The 24,937-nt window shown below is 39.1% G+C and overlaps 2 protein-coding genes across 2 annotated transcripts in view; one reads left to right on the top strand and one right to left on the bottom strand.

Moving 5' to 3' along the window:
• LOC128373929 (ubiquitin-conjugating enzyme E2 E2) overlaps positions 1-11,601 on the bottom strand; it is a 72,189-nt gene extending 60,588 nt beyond the window's left edge. Inside the window, exons 1-2 of the mRNA XM_053334130.1 lie at positions 11,487-11,601; positions 7,219-7,416 (exon numbers count right to left, since the gene is read on the bottom strand). Of these exons, the coding sequence (XP_053190105.1) occupies positions 7,219-7,409 (191 nt within the window). The 5' untranslated portion in view covers positions 7,410-7,416; positions 11,487-11,601. The remainder of the gene's footprint in view (positions 1-7,218; positions 7,417-11,486) is intronic.
• Positions 11,602-14,167: 2,566 nt separating this feature from the next.
• On the top strand, positions 14,168-22,997 carry sf3a3 (splicing factor 3a, subunit 3). Its single transcript, XM_053334115.1, has 17 exons — positions 14,168-14,370; positions 14,465-14,512; positions 15,427-15,479; positions 15,680-15,785; positions 15,882-15,954; positions 17,027-17,118; positions 17,205-17,287; positions 17,370-17,508; positions 17,623-17,691; positions 17,779-17,846; positions 20,416-20,523; positions 20,625-20,694; positions 20,824-20,988; positions 22,191-22,301; positions 22,402-22,492; positions 22,579-22,634; positions 22,756-22,997. The coding sequence occupies exons 1-17, from the start codon at positions 14,275-14,277 to the stop codon at positions 22,831-22,833; spliced, it is 1,506 nt and encodes a 501-aa protein (XP_053190090.1). The 5' UTR covers positions 14,168-14,274; the 3' UTR covers positions 22,834-22,997.
• The last annotated feature ends 1,940 nt before the right edge of the window (positions 22,998-24,937 follow it).

Below are 24,937 nucleotides of genomic sequence, written 5' to 3'. Positions count from 1 at the left end.
TGTAAGTGTACACACTGAATACCTCATTGATTTTCTAATGAGCTTGCGAGCGCTGCGACTGAACACAGGAATAAGTCCTGTCACGCAAGATCAACACGGAGACGCACGGAGGAATATTTGCCTTTTTTTTTTTATGGCGCGCATAAATTGATATTGATGTCATAAGGGCGCGTCGGATGAAGGAATCATATCTGACATATCTGAGGAAATTCATTTGGCTGCTGATCTCACCCTTCATGATTTCAGGAGGCTATTGGGAGCATTTCCCTCAAAGGGCACATTAAAAAAAAAAAAGGTTTAATGAATAGACCGAAGAAGGGTCAAATTTCCTCCCTGGTTAAGTATTCATGACATAACTGTGTCAGTGATTTGCCTAAAAGGATCCAGCAGCCAGGTGTTATATTTTACACTCAGTCACTCAGCTATGAACGCTGCAGTTATTCCCTCTTGTGTGGAGAAAGAGCACCTCTGCCTCATTTACATTTACATTCCTGCTTTTGTTAAATGGAGCGACTCGAAAATGTTTCACACCGGGGTTTTTTTCTCTGCGAGGTCTTGATCTCTCTACAGTACTGAACAGCTTTTTCCATGACTTTCCTTAGACTGGAAGTAAATGTGCTTATATGACCTAAACTATTTCTTCTCTTCTTCTTTGTGTGATATTTCTAGAAGGTTGAATATTCTTTTTTTCTGATCCAGTTTAGTGGACTACCACAAAAACACAAAATATGTGGAACGTTTGGAATATTCTAAAGTCAAATTCTGTGATATTCTATAAATGTATTGATCTTAGCTTTGCCGAAAAATGTCCAAAATCACTCCATATTTACTAGATAGTGCGTGCCATGCCTCACCATCTTATTTGGGTGTTTGAATTCTGAGTGAAACTTTGCCCCATGTAATGTGTTTTAACTGCTGGAATTTTCCTCCAGTACTAAGAACCTTTTGGAGAATTCAGTTCCTGTGTTTCTACTAGAAGGATCAGGATCCATAGTTTCACCCCTGAATAAGTCCCTGCTTTGGGGGGTGGTACTTTCCAAAAGTACAGGAACTTTGGGGGCAAGATTTGCAGGGATGACTGTTGCTGATTGGTCAAACACACACAGCTCAGCTGCTTCAACTTAGGTGTTGCTTCATTCATAAAACCATAAAACAATTAGACACTCTAGTATTGATTTAGGATCTATTTTGGACAAAAGGAGGACATTTCTCTTTGTTTGTTGATGTTAATAGTAAAGTACGACTTTGTTGTCAGCTTCCCAACTTTTTTAAAAAAGAGTAAGAGAAAAAAAAGAGATCTGGGAGAGAAAGAGAGCCAGCACGTTGGTAGTTGAGTGAGGGGAGGGAGCTGCTGTAGAGAGAACAAAGCAGTGAATGAGAGAAATAAAATGTTTTCTGATTGTTTCTGAAAGCACTAATAAATAAGCTTCAAACATTCAGCAGATGTTTTAATGTGGACACAGACGCTCTTAGTTTCAGCTTCATATTCCATCTCTGCAGTTCTCCTTTTCATGCATTCAGTACATCTAACTCATGCAGCAGTGACTACAAAGAACAGCAGGACAAATCTGTCTTTCCTCATGTCTGAGAACACATCCTCAAACACATGAGGAAGTGTGTCTGAGGATCCTCTGTTTCTCTAAACGCTGCAATCATTTTTAAATTCCTCATGGGTCTAATTTGCATGATCTACCTGCTTCCTCAGATACAGTGGAAATGCAAACAGGATGCACAACAGGGGCTTAAAGTTCCAAGTTTAGTCCCCCTGGGAGCAAAGTACCTAGAACTTTTGATGGAAACGGGGCTTTAAATCAACTCTAAATAAACAAGTTGTAACATGTACTCTACTTTCTGTTAACCATCATTCTCTTTTTATAGATGTAAAGTGTCCAATATAGTGCTCACTATATACAATAATACAATAAAGTGTCTACTATCAATGAGTGAATGATGAATGAGTCATTTCAGACACAGAGGTGTACCACTTAGAGAAACTTTTCAGAAATGAACCATCAACACTGACTGATTTTATTCTGAAGATGTGATGACCTGCTGACAGGTAAACCTGGTCTAAAATCATAGCAGCTACGAGGCCAGCTGTGGAGACAAGCAGCCAGTCAAATTCTATGATTGTCCCAATGACAAGAGTTTGAGCTCAGTTATCTCTGGTTATTAATCAAAGACACTGATGTCTCCATAGTGTTTGAACATATCATAGAATTGAAAATTAAGATCCATGTTTTTATTGGACCTTACAGATATTGGCTCTTTTAGCTCCATACATGTAGAGATTAAGCCACCCTTCAAGAAAAATGTTAAAATATACAGAAATTAAAGTGAAGTGGGGCAGTGTGGTATGTGATCTTAGAATAGAAAGTATTGTAAATATACATGAGAGTGAGAACAGGTTTACAGTTGTGTTAACGTATCCCATCTCAGTGGGTGATTAGAAAGAATATTGCAATAAACAGAATTCATATTTCATGTCCTCCACTCTTTCAAGTTTGGACTGCTGAAGTCAACTTGCCAATGTTGAACTGTATTTAGATCTTTTTATTTTTTTTATTCTTTCCTTGTCCAGTCCCTTTGTTTCTTGTTTCCAATTGACTTCTCTGTCTCATACCAGTCTGTAAGCCGTGTCTCTTTTGTGGAGCAGTTTTAGGTGGAGCAGGGTTATAAAAGTAGATGGTACATGGAGTAACAGCTAATAGGCTCAAATAGCTTCCAGCATTCTTAACTCTTTAGTGCTATGTTCCCTCAAAAGACAGCACTGGCCAGAGAGTTCCTTATTCATTAGTACAACAAATTTGGCATTAAAGTTGAAGTGAAAGTTTATGCTAAGGAGGACGCAGATACGTTTATGTTAATGCTCTGACTGTGCCTTAAGGCTTTATAGCCATAGCAGCAGCTGCAGACATGATGGTATTGAATATGAATATTTTACTTGGCTCAATTCCTGCCTGCCTAGGGATCATGATTATGTTATTTGATCCCATAGACACTCAACAATTGAGCCAGGATAGTGTGATATTGCTGTTTGACATAACTTCAGACTACACTATATACATCAAAAAGTCTGTGTGAAGGCTTTTATTAGTTTCTGACTCTGGGAAAGTTAGAAAAACAGTCCAATTCCCCCAAAACTACTGTATCTGAACTATCTCTTTAACCAAATCATACATATTTACTTTAAAACCTCTGCCATAGGTTTTATTTAAACAGGAACATGACAAACCCTTCGAGAGTTTGCTCTCTTGACTTCTTATCATGCTGTACTGTACGTCACATGCATTTACTATATTTTGCAGCTTGTGTTCAAATCGAGGCCACAGGGCTATTAAAGGCTGCTGAGGGTGTGGTGAGGCCATGGTTTGAAATACACGTTGTCTCAAGCACCTAAATAAAAAATGTGCTATTTTCTCCTGTTGGGGGGGGTCTGAGGTCAGCTGAAGAAACAAGTCAACACTTTATCATGGATTGTGCATCACAGCTTGATGATACATCGGCGAGTAGAGTAATAGAGTAGAGTATCCACAGGGGATTTGCCTTTAAACTCCCCTCAGTAGGGGAGGAATGACTGCACACGATTCACTTGGGGAGGGGGGGGGGGGGTATATTTGCAAAGAAGCCTGTAATACAATCTCCACGGTTACGGATTCATTCTCAGCTTGAGTGCATGCTGTGTCATTTTATCTGCTGTATTTTTTTACTTTATTTTTTTTCCTGAGGTGGCACATTTTTGATGGAGCTGGAACTGGGGAGCTGTTAGAGAGAGAGACAGAGGCGTGTTGAATGAGGATCTACAGTAGTGGGTGAGGGGGGGGGGACGCCGATTACGCCGTAACTTCCTCACACACACGCACACACGGCCTCTTTAACCAAACACTGGCTTCCTCTAATGCTCCGCAGCTCATTGCGTTTGATAATCCCTCGAGACACCGCCAGCACTAAACTATCACATTCTGCATCCTCCACAAATAAGTCATCTGAGTCTACTTTTTTTTTTTTTTTTTTTTATTTCCTTATATTGGAAAACAACATCTTTGGCTCGTGTGCATCCACTGACAAGAACTATGAGTGTAGAGCATCTAAACCTCACGCCTGCCAAACTTCCTATAAAAGCGGTAGCCCTCAAGGTCCTTATTTTTTTATGTTGTGGCCGTCTCTGGTGATAAGAAGTCACCGCTGGATTTATTCCACGCTGTCAGACAGGCGTACGCTGCACGCTTCCTCTGAGCCGGACTGGAGGATGTTTTTCCCAGGAAATGCCTGCTAAAGACTGTTTGTAGGAGTCATTGTGGAAGCTTTCAGTTTCAGTGAGTTATAGATCCCAGGGGGGGTTATGGCATAATAGTGGCATGCTGGAGCTTTTGATTGTATTACACAGTCTTCCTCAGCACATGGAAAATGCCCGGTTGTCACTGGATTGCAGATGCTTTGCTGACATTTAGCAGATATTAACAATGGATCAAATGTGTGTGATGTGACAGTGGTTTCCTGTGTTTCAGCCTTTTAGCGTCTTTCAGTTCATTGTTTTGGTTTCAGAGCTCAAAGCATCACTGTTAGTCAACTAGCTGGTGAACATGTAGCAGCTTTCAATTACATGGTGGAGACCAAAACAGATCTAAAAAGGAGAATAAAGTCACGATTTACATTCTTTAAGTGAAATTAATCTCCAAAACTGTCGCTCTGCTATATGTGTAAATAAGCTGGTGTTTGCTAACAAATTCAGCGTTGGAGCTACAATGAGTGCTCGATGATAAAAAATTATAGAGCCCGACCAATATATCAGTCAATTGATATTATCGGCTGATATTAGCTTAATCACTTTTTTTAATGTATAGGCTGCATTTTATGTATATTTCAAGTTTAATATATACATGTTAAATGTTAAATAAAGTTTATCCTTAAACTGTAAAATATGCCTCCATTGCATATTACTGTCAACACAGTATTTGGTAACCACATTTTTAAAAAAAGTGTTTATATAGTCTTGACAAAAACCTTTCTAATATCAGTATCAGCATCGGCCCCAAAAATTCCAGTATCTGTTGGGGCCTAGAAAATTGTTCTGCAACTATTATAATAATACAATGGTCATTTTTGTCTCATTTTTTGGGTAAAAATGTCAAATACTTCTTGGTCACTACTTCTCAAATGTGAGAATTTGCTGCTTTATTTTGACAAGGTTGTCTGGTAGATGAGCAAATATTCTTGGTCTTTGAAACAGTGTGTTAGTGAAATAAAAGGACTAAACCACACTTATTTTTCCTCCCTCCCACAAACCTTAGGGTGCAGTCTCAACAGTCTTTATTAGCTCTAACCTAACTCAAAGTATTTGAAAGGAATAGCTGTGATCAGTAAACTTGGACCCACAAATTTGCTCAATTGACCGACTGCGAACCATCTTCACAGTGCCGACCTTTGATATAAATATGTTCCTTTCTGTGGAATGATGTGTTTACTCCCAGCTGTGCAGCAGCCTTTAACGTAGGACTGGATGTGTGTAGAGGAGCTCGAGCCATTATGTTGGTGATAAAAACCCAGCAGAGCAGTGACCTAACAGGAGTGCCAAACAGCTATCAACACATCATTGAGTTCCCTTGCAGTAACAGAGAGGTTACCCAGAACTCTGGTTTTTGTCTGTAAACTGTCATCAAATAGTGATAAATGTCCATCACAAGTCCCCAGATGTCTAATCAACAGTAAAAAAAAACACAAGATACTCAGGTTAGTGTCATAGGAAATGGCTAAAAGTAATTCATAGTCATGATTTGGCAGTTTAGTGTGTCTCTTGCTGCAGAGGGAAGTGGTGCTTCTTCTATCCAGAAAATAGAGGAACAATCATGTACAAGTTAGCAGCTGAGCAGACAAAGAGAACAGCGCCACTCACAGAAAATCAAGCCTCATTAAGGACTCTAACAAGTCATTATTTTCATTATTGATCAATCTCAACTGTGTTTTTTTTAGGTTTGGTTCTTAGAATGACAAACGTTAATTGAGACACCCCTTAAATTACTTATTTTTTTCCAACCAATAAGAGGAAAAGTGATAGTATGAGCTGTGTGAGCAGGGTGAAATGGAAAGTCCCACTTTCTTTCATGAAGTGCATTTGATGATAATCTAACAGTGCTGAGTTTCCATGAAATGGCTCCACAAAAACCCCTGAAACATTGTGCTGTACGGATGATCAAAAACTGGAGAGGGTGTTTCATTTTGGTGTGTTTTAAATTTTCTCAAATCCTCAGATTTCACAGGTTGGCAGCTGTCAATCTTTGGTATTTTTTGCTTGATAAATGACTTGAATGATTAACTATCGGAGACTATTGGAGATGTTTCTGTTATAATCATCTTGAAGTCAAAATGAAACTGCATTTCCAGAGTATTAAATGTTGAAAAGTGGGTGTGTAGGCTGATTGATGGGTGGACATCATGATATAATTGGTTGAAATTGATTCAAGCCTATGTACACACACACACATATTTTATTTTACAGTAGGAAAACATGATTGGATTTTGATGCAAGAACACAAGGGTGATCTAAAACCCATCTAGCATGTCCATGTGGGTTACATACTGTAAGGGTTCAATTTGGGTTCAATTTTGGGTCCCAAGTGGGTTGCACCGCACTTCCTACCTGTGTTTGCCCATATGGGCTTCAAGTGGGTTCTGACTGGGTTTCAGGTGGGGACCAATGGGTGAAACCCATGTAGACCCCATATGTTTGCCCATATGGAGTCTAAGTGGGATCAGAATGGACCTTAAATGGGGTCCATTTAGCCAGCCTACATGGGCTTCACATGGGGGGCCCATGTTTCTGAAACAATATTGGGCCCATACAATTTGCTTTGTTTATGCCCATGCCTGCTTAGCCCGCTTCCATCCCTTATGGGGCTCATACAGTCAGCCCACATGTGTTTCACATGTAGGGCCCATGTTACTGACATGTGGGGCCCAGATGGACATGCTGGCTGAGAAAGGGTTAAAAATGCATTTTTCATTTCATCCTGACTTATAACAATGAATTAAACAAGTGTCACCAGCTGTCTTTGACTGACAGCTGATCCGTGGAAAGACGGTGAGCACTCAGCAGCGAAGAGAAAAACCAAAGAAGGAGCGACAGACGAGCACTCGAGCGGTTACAGAGAGCCATCGGGGCAGAGCGGGCAGAGACCCAGACGAGGAACACTAAGTAAAAGAGAGCTAGTGCAGATCTACCTCTTGGCGCTGGTGGACAGCTTGGCAGCAGTCTTGCTGGAGATTTTGGCCTCCTTCTTCTTGGGCTGAGTCTGGTCCCGCTGCTCGGGGCCCGGCTGCTCCGGAGGGGCCGCCTCCCTCTGCTCAGCATCTGAGCTTCCCCCACTGGTGTTGGGGCTGTCGTCCGGCCTCGGCTGCACCTCACTGGACATGCTGACACTGGCAGAAGGTTGCACACACAGGTAGTGTTACGCATACTTACTGAACACACACAAACACACACCTAACAGGATTTGCTGCAGTGTTACAGTCGATGCTGTAATGCTGCTATTTATGAACTGAAGTAATGGAATAAATCTGTAATCAGTCAGATCCTTTGTTATAAAGGAGGAGGATGTTTCAAATATAGCTGCAAATAACAATTGCTATTTTATTGTCATGGTGATATTTAAAAAGTCCGGTAACAGGACCTTGATTTGGAGTTATTTCGTCAAGCTACTATTTTCCAACATCAAGATTGAACTGTCATGATTAATCAGCCTTAGTGTTAAAAATGTCCATCATAATGTCTCACAGCTCAGAACATCTGGTGTCTTTAAATGGCTTGTTTGGTCAGAGAATCAGTCCAAAACCCAAACATACTCCATTTACAGTCATATCAAATCGAGGAAAAGCTTAAACTGGTGAAAGTTGATACATGACTTATAACAATTCATTACATTCTTAATTGATTTTCTATCATTTAGTTTTCAACACAAGTGTTAACTTTGGTTTGATGTTTAGGGTTAGTGTATTAGTCTGGTTAAATCATTCATTTCCACATGTGTAGTGTGAGTTTATTCCATTGATGGGACATGAAATGATGAGTAGTGGTTCTTACTGACCTCATTTTCCTACTAATTCTCTGACTTTTATGTCTGAAAGCTTCAGAAATAATGAGTAAGTGAACCTTCTGTTAACCAAACTGCTATTTAAAGCTTAATGTTATTAGCATTAGTCATCATTTTTGTCCTTAGTTTGCTGTTTGTCTTTTTTTCCCCCTTTGGCACACACACACACACACACACACACACACACACACACACACAGACATAAACACACACACACACACACACACACACACACACACACACACACACACACACATTCACATTCACATTTCCTTGATGATGTATTCTACTGACTTTAGTCATCCTCAGACTTTTCCTCTTTGGTTTTGAGTATATATCTTTAATTAAGAACTACTAGGTATTTGTGAAATGCCTCAGCTGTACTCTGTTAAATACTAAATAAAGTAAATTTTGCAGGTTCTCTTCCTGTTCTGAGATAATCACCTGAATATTTGGGGTTTGGAACTGTTAATGTTGCTTTATGCTCTGGATGGATACACTCCAGGGTGAAGTCAGCAGTCAGCTGTCATAGAGAGGGGGAGAGTTTAAATGAGGTAATATATACACACATATTTTCAGACAGTCTCTCCTGGATGTCAGTCAATCATCTTGCACTGTTCACACCAAAAGCAGAGCTGCCGCCACCAATTAACTGATTAGTTGTTTGGTTCATAAAAATGTCAGAAAATAAGTGAAACATGTTCATCGTTGTTTCCCAAAGTTAAAGATGATGTCATCAAATGTCTCGTTAACCCAAAGATACTCAGTTTACTGTCATATAAGAAGAAGGAAGACACACATAAGAGCCAATTCAAAAATTGATTTTCTTAATGTCCGTTGATGTGATTTTGACGGAACGAAAAAGGTGGAACTAAACTGTGAGGGCAGTGTAACATCTGGACGGTCTACAGCACGCACACACCTGAATTATCTTATAGTCAGGCAGCAGAGGGATGCGAGACAAATGTTAAGTATATTGTACACTTTCTACAGCGTCGCTCAGAGAGTAACGTTGGCGCAGAAGAGCAGCAGAGTTCAGCTGTAACAAAGGAGAGCAGCTGACCAACACACACACACACACACACACACACACACACACACACACACACACACACACACACACACACACACACACACACACACACACACACTCTGCAGCATTAAACAACACAAACCAACTCTGGAGGTTGAGAAAATAACTTGGTGCTCAGCTTCGTCTCACCTCATTAACCCTGCACCTGCTCAGTGCTGGACAGTGATGATGTTAATAACACAGAGGAGCAGCCTGCCCCCCCCCCCCCCCCCCCCGCTCATAAAGGCAGGAGACTTTAAGATGCGTTCAAATTCATTTATTCATCAGTTAACCCTGTTAACTTAAATCCAGATGTGAGATTCCTAAAGATTAACTACTTAATACTACTAAGCGGCCAGGAAGATGAAGAGAGCACCACAAGTAGGATGCAAACTCTTCTGAAAATGAAAATGTCAGAAATGATGCACCCTGGGAAAATGAGATCATTTCACATGAAGCGATAAATAAGATTTATACATAAAGCTTTGTTTGACTAGTTTATTACCGAACCCGCCCATCACACGCTGTGCCACCCACCACCACAGAGTACACTGTCAAGCTGTGGGAAACACTGATGTCAGATTGTCCTTTGGGGGAGAGGGAGGGGAGGGATGGAGGGATGGAGGGTGGGTGGAGAAAGGGATTGGGCTATTCCACAAACTGACAAATGGAGACGTTAGAAAACATCTGTCAGAAAACAATCTGGAAATGAAGCGCGTTTAGTCGTAGCAACGCCGAGGTTATTCCTGTTTTCCTCTGTGGAGAAGAGGATTTTAAAAAAGTGAAACACACACCTCAGATCTTTTAACACTCGTCCTAAGAATCGCCACAAGCCTCAAGTCTCAATATTAAACGACGCCTACAAGGTCATGTTCACTAAATCCAATTCCCCCCCCCATCACTCTGCCTGCCTGGCTGCGTGGGCGTGTGTGTCTATTTATGTATGTATGTGTGTGTGTGTGTATGAGCCTCAAGGTGAATGCCTCTATTTACATTCCCAGGTTCTCTATGAAAAATGCATGCTACAGATGAATGAGTGTGAGGGCTCTTCTTTTTTTTTTGCTGCTGAAAGGAATATCAAATTGGACAGAAGTAAGGGCAGATTGTTCAATAAACATGACAGCGGGTTTTGGCAAGCTTGACTTGGCGTTTGACATTAGACAAACAGCCATTGCATACACACACACTCACACACACACACACAGGCTATTTGTATGGATGTGTGTAAAATGTATGTGTGTTTATGTGAATGTCCTATCCTAATTTCATTGTATCTTGTGTGCAATGACAATAAAGCTATTCTATTCTATCTGATGCAATTCACTGCATTTGGTGGTGAGTTGATGCAGGAGATAATTATGTGGGGGGGGGGGATTATATGGGTTAGGATAACGCAGAGGAGGTGGGGTGGGGGGGAGTTGTTACAATGTAGGAAATGATGTGTTTCCAGCTGTCATGTGAGGACAAAAATTGGAGGTAAAAGTTGCAGATGACTTTAGATGTTTGCCCCAAGAGATTCAGCAGTGAAGCTGTCAAACATCACACACACACACACACACACACACACACACACACACACACACACATACGTTAGAAAAAAGCTCCAGGAAAGTGTGTGTGTGTGTGTGTGTAATTGAGGAGGCCTAGAGAAATATCACACACCCCCTACACATTCCTATACAAGCTTTTTTTTATCAATTTAATTATCTCCTAGTAAACAAAGCAGCTCGGGGGCAGTTGAGGGGGGGGGCAACTTTTTTGTATTTGTCTCGCGCTGTTACCTAAGCTCGCGCATTTTTGGGGGGGGTATAGCTATAATAGGTTGACAGAAGTTGACATGTATTACAGTTGAGTGCTGTTTAGAGCAGAGGGTGAATTAAACGGTGGCTGCTAACGATCATTCAGAGGCCTCCTTGTGTGAGGTAGGTTCACACGTTTTTTTTGGTTTTTTTTTGGGTGAGAGGACGGACAGCTTCGAGTGTGAGACATCTTCATACAGTAAGGAGAGAGAGAGAGAGAGAGAGAGAGAGAGAGAGAGAGAGAGAGAGAGAGAGGACACGATGGAGCTGAAGCACTGACCGCTGCCAAATCAGCTCCAGCACAAAAGACGGAGCGGATGCCCCCCTCTCTCTCTCTCTCCCTCTCTCTCTCTTTCACCCCCCCCCCCCTCCTCCTCTTCACCACCCACCGCCCCCCTCGCCCTCTCTCTCTCTCTCTCGCCCTCTCTCTCTCTCTCTCGCTCTCTCAGAGGAGACAGCGATAACAAACCTCTCCGCTATCAGTGGAGTTGAAGGTTTATTTTGAAAGGAATGGTAAGAAGCACTGACCTTTGTAAGCGGGCTGGACGCACGGCGGCGGGAGAAATGCGTGAGAATGTCCTCAGCGGTATATTCCGTAATCCGTACGCTGGCTGGCTGTCCGCGGCTTTGACTGACTGCTGGAGAATGTACCGAAACGAGACTGTGAAGTGTCGCAGAAGATAAGAGAGCCGCTTCCGGTCGCGAGATGACAAAATAAAAGCATGAGCGTGCCCGTCTCGCGCGTGTTTCAAAAGAGGTGCGAGACAAGGTGACAAAACTGCACGTGAAGTCATTATAGCAGCAAAACATTGGTTTCTTCAAGAGTTTCACTGCTTAACTCATTACTTCTGCGTATATATTTACATTATATACTTGTATAGAGGGCAATAGTAAGGCGAATATATAGGCTATGATAAAAATGGCTTTTGAATGTAGATGATATGTTTACATTTGTCCTATTTTGCTGTATGAATTGTTTTAAATAGTTATTTATCTGTCGAAGGGACAGATACAAGAAATCTTTCCTGCCACATGCCATCACACTGTATAATAACAGCTAAAAAAACTTATAGTCACTACGCACTTTATTTTCTACAGTTACACACATCGCACATTATTTTACTTTGCACTAAAATCAACACTGTCAATTAGTTGTATATACTTTTGTACATTTTATTTTATTTTATTTTATTTGCTATTGATATTTTGCTATTTCATTATGTATAGTTTGTTCTTCATATTCTTATATTATATGTTGTTATCGTTACTGTGTGTAATGCTGCTGCTGCACTGTAATTTCCCAGCTTGGGATCAATAAAAGTATATCTATCTATCTATCTATCTATCTATCTATCTATCTATCTATCTATCTATCTATCTATCTATCTATCTATCTATCTATCTATCTTTAGACTGTTGACGTGAATTTGCCCTTTTGGGATATATAATGATAATGATAATAACTTGATTTATATAGCACTTTTCAAAATAATGTTACACTGTGCTTTCCATAAAATCAAATAAAACAGAATGAGCAAAATTGATAATTCTGATAAAAGTGGCCTACAGATTATAGTTAAATGATAAAACATCAAATCATAAAACAGTAAAACCAACCAGGGGGGATTCTCAGACCTTTAGAGGGGCTCAGCTCCTAATTGGAATGTGGAAATGCCCCCCCTGCTAGATAATTCATTTAACTGGATAATGTAAATTACAACAATACACAGTAGAGTGATCTACTATGTATAATAATTATAGTAGACTACGGAGAGGACCTAAAGATAGTTAATGAACCCTGAGGAAAAGACAATATAAATGACAGAACTATCCAAAGTACATTAAAGCTGTTAATTAAACCATTTGAATTTTTAGGGGAAAAAACTATTTATTTTTAGGGGTGCTGAGATCAAATTTAGGGGTACTTGAGCCTCCCTAAAATGGGTCTAAAATCGCCCCTTAAACCAACAATAGTCAAAACCATGAAATAGAGATAGAATATAGAATTAAAAACATATAAAGGATGAGGAATATAGTGAGTAAAAAGAAGGCCTTTTCATAAAAGTGAGCTTTAAGAAGAAATTTAAAAGATGATACTGATTGTGCTCACCTGAGATACTCAAGCAACGAGTCTCACAACTGAAGGGCCGGACAGATAAGGCCCGGTCCCCTTTTGGTTAAAAGACAGGTAAAGAGAACACACAGAATGTTCTTGTCTGAGGGTCTCAGGTAGCATTGAGGGTCTCATAGGGCACCTGTGAGATATAATTAGGAGCCTGGCCCTGTTAGGCCTCGAATGTTGATTGGTGTTAATTGTACAGGGAGTCAGTTCACCAAATAACATTTACAAAACTGCATCCAAAATTTGGAGTGATTTAAAGGTGGTTAACACTATTTAAGCTGTTATTGAACTTAATCTGGTGATGAAAAAACAAAAAGAAGATTAAATGTGTAGGAAACATACATACAAACAGAGTCATTTTATCCACATTTTACCACAAAGGCACACATTATTATACACCGTAGTGATGACTTTGTTATGCTTCATCAAAAGTCTTTTACCTTTAGGCAGGGACTTCTCACTTCCGCTCTTTTCTTTGTTTGCAGTAGCTTGACAAATCAGACCGCCTCCGTGCGCGCTCCCACGCGAATGCGCGCAGACTGTGTGCTCTGTGAAGCGTTATGGCAGCTTTGATGATAGTGTGGACTACAAAGGAAGTGCAAAGGAGAGGAATATCACGCTGGCGACGCTTTAAAGTGTGAATGAAGATCTCAGAAGCTATTTCCTACTTATTAAATATTTACAGCCATTCCTTCAGGTTATGCACAGAGCCTCAGTGGACTTATTCATTATGTCTGTGGTTTGGTGACCTGTTGCTGGTGGGAGATTGTTAGGGCTCCATGTTTATTATTTATTTAATAATCTAAAACAGGTTAGTTGAAATTAACAGGAAAACACTTCAGGTAGATGCCTGAATATTAACCTGTAGTCACATTTATGAACATGAATAATTAACTATTATTTATGTTTCATTATTTTGATTACGAACAACAATTTTCTTTCAAAAACGATTTAAATGTCATTAAATATTGTCGGGTGTATTTGTCTGCGCGGTCACCAATGCGGAACCATTGAAAGTATTCAATGTTTCTCTACGCCGAGCTCAGTGACGGACATTAGCGCTCTCAACATGCGCCATTGAAAACAAACGTAACTTAGCCGTAGCTAACGTTTCTTTCATTTATGTGCTAGCTAGTTACGAGCCTGATATTGTCTGTTATTGTCTGTAGTGAACACAGTTTAGCTTCATTAACCATGGAGACTATTTTAGAGCAGCAGCGTCGCTACCATGAAGAGAAAGAGCGGCTAATGGATGCTAAAACTAAAGAAATGCTACATAAGAAGTCTACGGTGAGCTGTCCGCTAACGTTAGCATTGTTGCTAATCTATAGCGTCTGGAAGTTAACTTGTGTTTTTTTAATGATATTCTTTTTTTTCTTGACAGTTGCGGGAACAGATTAACTCTGACCACCGAACAAGAGCAATGCTGGATGTAAGAGAGAGTTTTTCATCTATAAGCTAATAGTTAATTATAGAAAAGCTTTCGTCGGGCTACAGTTACACTTTACTAACATATTAACGTATTAAAGACACTTATAGAGTCATTTTTTATATGATTTGCATGATCATGTAAGATATAATAACCTCATTCAAGATTAGAAACATGCATATGTAAGTTAATAGCTTCATTTATCTACTAGGAAATTATCCGATAGATAACGTTGCACCAAACTCCACTTTAAAATCTTAAAAAAAAAAATAATTTAACGTGTCTTTGATCATTAACAGATGAATACGCTTGCATTCACATGATATCAAGCTTTATTAAGTATTGATAGTGTTTGTTGTAACATTCGGCATACAAGTGATCCGCCGGTCAGGTTTTATAACAGGAATAAAGTCACCTGTGATTGGTTGACTCGCAATTCCCTCCATCATTCTATGCTGCTGGAGTTAATGCTGTGCCAAACTCCACTTGAAAATCTGTCAATTTAACGTGTCTTTGATTATTAATAGATACATATGACTGTATCACACAATGTCAAGCTTTATTAAGTATTGATACTAGTGTTTGTTGATTTTATAATAGGAAAAAAGTTAACTTCTGTGATTGGTTGACTTATAAGTCCCTCCATCATTTTTATTCTATCAAAATGAGTCCAACTTCTGTAGTCATCCTTTTGTAAACGTAACTATTTTCAACTTTTAAATGACTTTAACAGTTCAGAAGTGCTCTTAAGTCAGAAATGGCACACAATAAATTGGCAGTGAACTCGTAGATGTTGCAATTTGAAAGATGTAGTTAGAGAGATTTGTGACTTTTCTGTGTAAAACAAAAATGTGTTCTGGAGAAGTCATAATGGCAAAGATAAAGTGGTGACAATCCTTCTATCTGTGTTTTTATAGAGGTATATGGAAGTGAGCGCAAATCTCAGAGACTCCTATGAAGACAAAGATGGGTAAGTCATTAACCAGTGACTCTACTAACCTGCTCCAGTAATGAGTGGATATTCCTGCTTTTACTCTCATTTGAATCATTTGTATCACTTTGAAACAGAAACTTTACTCCCCATAAAAGATTTAATTATTTATTGTGTATATGGTGGATTATATCATGCTTAATAGTCTGAATAGTATTGTAAATGTTTCTCTTTGTCAGAATGAGGAGGGATGAACTCGCTGCCATCTCAGGACCAAATGAGTTTGCAGAGTTCTACAACAGACTGAAACAGATCAAGGAGTTTCACAGAAAACACCCAAATGAGGTAATACATCTCTGATTGTAAAACCCTCAGATCAGACACGTAAAAGCTTTAGCAGTGGATTACTTTATCCTAATGTTGTTGTTGTGTCTCTTGTAGATTTCCATCCCCATGTCTGTAGAGTTTGAGGAGCTGATGAAGGCCAGAGACAACCCCAGCGAGGAGGCTCAGAGTACGTCTCAATCCTCTGCAACACGTTTCATCTCACCTAGTTTAACAAAAGCTGTTGACGCCTGGATGTTCCTGTCTAATAATGAGAATGTTTACAGGAACTGCTCTCACACAGCACTTTTAATAATAATGATAATAACTTGATATAGCACCTTTCATACAATAAATGCAGCTCAAAGTGCTTTTCAACAAAATAAATGACATACAAGTCCTTCACATTAAGAGCCTAAAAGCATAAAACAATGTTAAAAAGAACAGAAACATTAATATATGATGGAAAATAATAATAATCATAATAATAACAATAAAATAATACTATTTTAAAAATATTAATAATACAAATGGCAATTAATAAGAATAATACATAATAATAAAAATAAAAATAGTAATTTAAACATAGAAATTGTGATAGCAGTAATAATTCAAATAGTAATCATTTTGAAATAGTAAAAAGTACAACTAAAAGTAGTCAAATCAAAGAATAAACAATATATAGAGTATATGAAATCAAATTTAGATGCAACATTTTTTCTTTTCTTTTTTTTTTCTTTGAACTTTCTATGAATTTAAAATGACTACAATGTACTGTACTGTGAATATTGCTTTTTTCCCCCCTCACCCACCCAACTATACACACACACACACACACACACACACACAAAAAGGCAGAGCTAAATAAGGGAACAAGCTGCAAAAAAAGTATGATGTTTATAATACTGTTATTGATTTACTTGAACTGCCATATCAGTTAATCACCTATTCACATTACTTCACGGTTGTCATCACTATGTAGCTTATATAACATGTGCAAGATGCATAAAATGAAATGATGACAATAAAGAAAGTATTAAAAAAAGATAGCACATTTTAAAAGTAGAGCAGTAGTGTAAGATAAGAGAATCCTTTATTAGTCCCACGGTGGAGAAATAAGAGCATCAATAAAAAGAAGAACAACACATAAGAAGTAATTACACAAGCAATAAAAGCAATAGTAGTAAAGTATAGTAACATTATGTACATGAGTGTGATACTGGTATTGCACAGATTATAAAGCAGGGGTCTATTTTCCACAGATCTCGTGGAGTTCACCGACGAGGAAGGATACGGCCGCTACCTGGATCTGCATGACTGCTACCTGAAGTACATCAACCTGAAGGGAGCTGAGGTTCTGATCCCTTTATTCTCTGCTTCATTCATTCTTCACCCTCAGACCGATCTCTCATTAACCACCATGTGTGATCTCTCCTACAGAAACTGGAGTACATCACCTACCTGTCCTCATTCGACCAGCTTTTTGACATCCCAAAAGACAGGAAGAACGCTGAGTACAAAAAGTAGGTCCAGCATGCTTTTTACGTGTAGTATCTTGTGAGGTTTAACTTGTATGCTGAGCTGTGATGTGTGGTGTCGGTGCAGGTATTTGGAGATGATGCTGGAGTACCTGCAGGACTACACAGACCGGGTCAAACCTCTGCTGGACCAGAACGAGCTCTACGGCAAAGTGCTCATAGACTTTGAGAAGAAATGGGAGAACGGCACATTTCCTGGCTGGCCTGTAAGATCTCCTCTCAGTTCTCCTCTTTCATGTGTGATGATATTTCAGATTTTAGTTGTTGTAGCTCAGCTGATGTTTTTTTTTTCCTTCCGTTTTGTTTTTCTTGGAGCGTAGAAAGAGACGAGCAGCGCCATGACTCATGCCGGAGCTCATCTGGATCTCTCTGCTTTCTCCTCCTGGGAGGTAAGACATCAAACTTCTCATACATGAAGATGAATGATGTAATATTAATACAAATGTTGCTCATTAATGATTGTGACTGTCTCACAGGAGTTGGCTTCTCTGGGTCTGGACAGATTGAAGTCTGCTCTCATGGCGTTGGGGCTGAAGTGTGGAGGGTGAGCATGGTTCTAATATTACACACCATTATTCTGATGATAGCAAACTTTTTGTCAAGTCAGAACACCTGCACCTTTTTATTTCTTCTATAAAATCACACAAAGGCAGCGTGGTGTTCTCTCCTCTGCTACCTGATCACTGCTACAGTCTGTACAGAGCCTCTACTGTCTGCTACAGGTGTCATCGTACTGTTTGACACACTGTTACATGATGTAGTCTGTGTGTGTGTTACACTGCAAGAGAATGGAGACTCACTGCTGTCTATCAAAGCAGAGAGGAAGAGAGGAGTTGGGTTGAGGAAGAAAGAGGCACATGATGTAAGAATGAAAAAATTTCGGTACAGGCCAAAAGACTAGTTATTATTTTCATTGTCAGTTCATGTCTTCGTCTTTTTTAATATATTATTTTTATTTGTAGCCAGATGTTTTATAATACAGCCACAAGTGTTTTGCTTCATGTAAAAAAAAGTAATATATTTAAAAAATAAATAAGTATATAATATAATAAGTATACATAAACAAAACATAAATCAGTTTCCATCAGATTCATTACGAGTCATCTCATTATCAATAAGAGTCTTTAACTTTTCCTTTCCTTAACAGTCTCAGAGTATCTTTGTCCACTTGGACTGCAAATATAAAGTGTGTTTATCTTGTTTATAGACTCTGAAGTGTTATAAAATACTAAAACATGTCTCCATGATTTCCCCAGAGCCCACAGTTTTAAAATGCTAAATGATAAACAGGATGCATTTATATTCCAACCACTCAAAGTGCTTTACACTACATGTCAATATTCACTCATTCACACACACACACACACACACACACACACACACACACACACACACACACACACACACACACACACACACACACACACACACTGATGACACAGCCTTCAGGAGCAATCGGGGGTTCAATGTATTGCTCCTGGACATTTTTGACATGTGAACTGGAGGAGCCAGGGATTGAACCACCAACCTGCTGATTAGTATCTCTGAGCCACAGTCTGTTTTATCCACCAAATATTCAAAGTGCCAGACCGATATTAACGACCTATATGAGCCTTTCACAGATATATCAGTATCAGTGCACATGTTTTCTGATAATGTCAGTAGTCAGTAATGTAGCAGACTGAAAGGTTAGCATCAGAGCAGCTTTGTGCAGCTCAGCAGACAGCGATGGACTGAGTGTGTTCACTGTTGATTTCACACTAGGTTGTGACCGAGCTGATGAGACACAACACTGAAACAACTTCCCCCAACTTTTACTCTGTGTGTGACGACCAGCTCATCAAACTCATCAACCACATTAACCGTTAGCCACATTAGCTAGCCAGCTAACCACGTAGCTACTTTCATAGCTCGTCAGCTAAGTGGAAGCTAATGTGTGAACGTGTATTCACAGCAAACACTTTTTGTTCAGGACTCACAGTTCAGTTTGTCTCCAGCTGAACAATTACACTCGTTACATTTACTAAAGTTCAAATTTCCACTGTTGAAAGTTTCCCATGAACATGTGTAACAGAATAACTTTACTAACTTTACTGTAGTTCTACATGAAAGGTGAAAAATTGATAATGACATTTATTGATAATCAAGAAGAAAAAAAATTCTGATTGGATTTCAATCAATTGAAATAATGACTGATATGGTACAGTACTGATGTTTATTTTACTATTTTATTATTTATTTCTTCTTTATTTAGTTAGTTAGAGTTAATTTCGTCAATGTTACTTAGTTACTTGTTTAATAAAGCAGCCTCATATCAGTGATCAATCCACATAGAGAAGGTCTATTTTAATTCCCATTCAAAAATTCATTCATTATATCGGCCACAATATCGGTGAAATTTTCACCTGTAAAATCAGTATGGGTTTCAAAAATCCCATATCTAATAATTACTTAATAAATCACATTTACCTGATTATCATAATCACTGGCAATTAATGTCTATTGGTTGATTAGTTTTAAAAAAACACCCTTTACATGCAAATGTACAGTTGAGGTCTCTGCTCCGTCAGTTGTTGAAAGAAGGAGAAAAGTGTTCAAGAAAGAAAAAAGATGTAAGAAAAGGCTTATAAAGCTCCATACAGGACTGAATGTGAACACTGATCAGAGCTGCTACTAATAAGTTCAAGCCCACTGTCCTGTTGCTTTAAGTGAATAACTAACAAGCTTTTATCTTTTCACTGTGTTCTCTGCTAGTGCATGAGAATGATTTATTACATGTTGTTTTTCATTTTTATGCAGCAAATCACCCATAAAAAATATGTCACATCTTTAATAAATATGCAGAATGTTTGTTAAACAGTGGAAACACACAGAGGAACTCTCTGAAGCTTGGGAGTGCTTCAGGTGATGTTGCTGCAGTGGGAAAAAAAAGACTCTCAGACTGTACAGCTGTCAGTGCACATTCTGCTGAACATCACCGACAGCAGGTTTTGGCCATATAGAGCATGTTGTCAGGCAGTGGAGCAGCAGTCTGACGTGTGTGTGTGTGTGTGTGTGTGTGTGTGTGTGTGTGTGTGTGTGTGTGTGTGTGTGTGTGTGTGTGTGTTGAGCAGGACTCTGGAGGAGCGAGCTCAGAGACTTTTCAGCACAAAGGGCAAATCTCTGGAATCACTGGACCCTTCCCTGTTCGCCAAGAATCCCAAAGCCAAAGGGCCCAAAAAGTAAGCGAGAGGTTGTAAAAAAAGATGAAAACATTTGAAAGCGTGTCATAACATTTATGATATAATTCCTAACTGCTTCCATCCATCCATCATATGTGCAGAGACACAGAGCGGAACAAGGAGATCGCCTTCCTGGAGGCTCAGGTCTATGAATATGTGGAGATCCTCGGGGTAAGACTCAATTTATTCAAACATTATTAAGTGTGAGGTAACCAGCCTCCTTTATCTATAGCGTAGGCTCACATAGGACTCTTTTTTTCTCTCCCTCTCTCTCTATCCGGTGGTCGCCATGGGTTACAGGAGCAGAGGCAGCTGACTCACGAGAACGTGCAGAGGAAGCAGGCCCGCACGGGAGAGGAGCGCGAGGAAGAGGAGGAAGAGCAGCTCAGCGAGAGCGAGAGTGAGGATGAAGACAACGAGATCATCTACAACCCCAAGAACCTGCCACTGGGCTGGGACGGCAAGGTGAGGTCTCACTCCTACACAAAAATAGCTGCTTTTTCTCCAGCTTCAGCAAACACAAGCTCAGAGGTACGATGTTGAAAATGAAGTGCAAACCAGATGCTGAGAGACGTGTCAAACTTTAAAGTGTTGCTTGATGGTGGGCTGTGCACTGATGACGATGATGATGATGAAGATACTTGTATTACATAAGCAAGAGCTTTTATCAGCAGTGTTATTCTGTTTTGGGAGCTGCTACAGATATCTGTGTGGGAAACGCCACATGACTTTAAATAAATCTCATAATAATAAAAATAATAATAATAAAAAAAATATAAGAAACATATTTTAAATCTTTTATTCTTTACATCTTTTATTCTTTACATCCATGTTTACTAGCTTACAGTCTTCTCTGCTGATCTTTGGACTAGTGTGAAAATCCTCAGCAGGAACGTGTCAGCCACGTGCATGTGCATTCCTCGTGCACGTGCCTGAGACAAACACACCATGGACTCATTAAATACTGCTTCATTGAGCGGTTAGAAACTCCTCAGGGTCCTAAAAGGTCCCCTGATAAATCTGAGGGGTCATTAGATGATTAATGGGAGAGAGAAGAAGAAAAGTTCTGCTGCTCAAAATCTGGATGTAAAAAGGAGCTAAAGCTACGGTCCAAATATTTTACTTTTTCCTCCACAGATTAAATGTAGTGGAGGATACACTCCAATATTTCCCTCTGAAATGGATTAAATGTAGTGGATTAATATTATAAAATAGCATAAAATGAAAACACTGGAGTAGAAGTGACTCAAAATGATATTTAGGGCTCCAACTAAGGATCATTTTCATTATCATGTAGTTCATTAGTCTGTTTATTGTTAAAGAATAGTGAAAGGTGCCCGTTTTTAATTTCTAAGAGCTCATGTTTGCATCTTCACATTTTCAGATCTTTGTTTGATCATCAGTCCAGTATGACACAAAAAAGCTTATAAACTTCACATTAGAGAGGCTGAAACCATCAAATGTTAAACTAAAAATGATTATTTGATTATTAAAATAGTTGCAAATGAATACAGCGCAGCAGTAAATAGCTTAAGTAGCTCTTAAATACACTATGATAAGTCTTCCTGCTTTTATCTGTCTGTGTTAGAAACTGAATGTATCTGATTCATCTAAACTTTCCACAATCTTCCATGTGACTGAGCTACTGTGTGTTTAATTCCCTGCAGCCCATTCCATACTGGCTCTACAAACTCCACGGACTGAACATCAACTACAACTGTGAGATCTGTGGAAACTACACCTACAGAGGACCCAAAGCCTTCCAGAGGCACTTCGCAGTACGTTCCAGTTTGATCAAAGAAACACCAATAAGAGGTTTTTTTGTGTGGCATCTCTTGAAACTAAAGTGTGTGGAATATGTGTGTGTGTGTGTATTAGGAATGGAGGCACGCTCACGGTATGCGCTGCCTGGGAATCCCCAACACGGCTCACTTCGCCAACGTCACACAAATCGAGGACGCCGTCTCTCGTAAGTGTCGACTCGTCACTTTCTCATCGACCCGTGTGGATTTTGGAAGTTTTAATAAGCGTGTGTGTATGTGTTATTCCATCCAGTGTGGGCTAAACTGAAGTCCCAGAAGGCATCAGAGCGGTGGCAGCCTGACACAGAAGTAAGTACACACTCAAGAACAGCTGACACACATCCTAGTAATTAATAAACCTGCCCTTCTCATGACTCGTGTGTGTGTGTGTGTGTGTGTGTGTGTGTGTGTGTGTGTGTGTGTGTTTCAGGAAGAGTACGAGGACTCAAGCGGCAATGTGGTCAACAAGAAGACCTACGAGGATCTGAAGAGACAAGGCCTGCTGTAAAAGATCAAGATTTTTTTTTATCACTCATGTCTCCCTTCGTTTCTTTTTATTTGTAAGCAGTCATGTTGTTTTACAGATCGCCCTCCATCCCTTCCTCCCTCTCTTTGATAACTTTGTAACATGGCAACCGTCGATCATTCTAATAAACTGTAAACTTTTTGTCACCGCTGCATATTTGTCACTGTTTGCTTTGCCAGTGAATCAGGAGGTTTATTATCAGCATCGTTTGGACTTTTACAGAGGCAGACACTGATTTAACGGCGCCACTGACTCGTAAGCATATTTTAACTGTCTTTACCCAGGGTGCTTTACTACTGTAGGTTTTATGGTGCTATTAAATACTTGAGTAATAGATTAAAGTCATGGTAGCTGTAATTTTTTTACACAAGCAAAACCCGCTGCTGGAGGCGGGAGAGATTTTCTGCCATATAATCGATGCATACACTAACAAAAAAAAAACTCTACGGTTTTTACAGCTGCTGGCAAAGAATGAGAGAATCATACAGTAGATTTGACAAGCTGCAGTAAACAGTAACAGGAAAGACAACCTTCCATATCTTTTCCACAAGTTTAACACCATAGTTTTCTGTGTTATGAATAATTGATTTCAGAGGAGATAGAATAAAGTGTATTGTTCCTACAGGCCCCACCAAAAAAGTCAGTTTTTATCAGAATATGACAACTTAAAATTCAAGAAAGCCTTTTGTGCTGTTTCCAGGATACACAGAGCTGTCTGATAATTAATAAATAAGTATTGATAGTCAAGTGATTGTTGAGATACATATTTATGAAGTTGTACTATAGGCACTGCTTTTATTTAAGGCTAATAACCATAGTATAGTCTTATCCATCTATTTCCTATGGTGGATCACAGGTGGAACTATGTTTACTAAACCACTCAAAATTCAATGAGAGTGGTGATTAGCAATTTTATATGTTGAAATGCCCAGTGTGAAGGATATCCTGAGGCAACCAGATGAAAAACACATTTATGATTCAACATATTTATGATTCATGAAGGTTGTAAATTGGTCAGATTTGTCCACTAGAGTATGGTGGAATGACAAAGTGATTTCTTTTCAATATATGGAATAAAAAAAGTAGGAGATGGCATGAGACTTATTTTACTGCTGCAGTGAATGTGTGTCCCAGCAGGAGTGAAGTGTATATTACCAACCTGAGGAATGTGTTTTCTACCATGTCTGATAGCATCTGTGTAATGTTTGACACTGTAGAGTTTTCTCAATATATGGGAATAGTTTACAATCACATCTGCTATGAAAAAGTTGTAGTGTACTGTACTGGAATGGAAAGAACTTGGGGAAACTTTTTTTGGGTGGGGGTCCTTGAAAAAATCCACAAATATGCAAGATTTATTTGCTGTGCTGACAGACATACAGCAGTGCTAGAGGAAATATTCAGTAAAAGCAGCAATAAAACAATGTACACATAGTCCATTCAAAGTAGTCCTGCATGAAAAATCCTACCATAGTAAAAGTACTGCAGTATTACAGTGATGTAGTATGCAGTATTACAGTAAAAGTACTGCAGTATTATGAGTGATGTAGTATGCAGTATTACAGTAAAAGTACTGCACTATTATGAGTGATGTAGTATGCAGTATTAAAGTAAAAGTACTACAGTATTATGAGTGATGTAGTATGCAGTATTACAGTAAAAGTACTGCAGTATTATGAGTGATGTAGTATGCAGCATTACAGTAAAAGTACTGCAGTATTACAGTAAAAGTACTGCACTATTGTGAGTGATGTAGTATGCAGTATTACAGTAAAAGTACTGCAGTATTATGAGTGATGTAGTATGCAGTATTACAGTAAAAGTATTATGAGTGATGTAGTATGCAGTATTACAGTAAAAGTACTGCAGTATTATGAGTGATGTAGTATGCAGTATTACAGTAAAAGTACTGTAGTATTATGAGTGATGTAGTATGCAGTATTATAGTAAAAGTACTGCAGTATTATGAGTGATGTAGTATGCAGTATTACAGTAAAAGTACTGCAGTATTATGAGTGATGTAGTATGCAGTATTACAGTAAAAGTACTGCAGTATTATAGTGATGTAGTATGCAGTATTACAGTA

This window comes from Scomber japonicus, chromosome 15 (assembly GCF_027409825.1).
Source record: "Scomber japonicus isolate fScoJap1 chromosome 15, fScoJap1.pri, whole genome shotgun sequence".
Taxonomy (NCBI): domain Eukaryota; kingdom Metazoa; phylum Chordata; class Actinopteri; order Scombriformes; family Scombridae; genus Scomber; species Scomber japonicus.
This window is presented reverse-complemented; position numbering and strand designations above follow the sequence as displayed.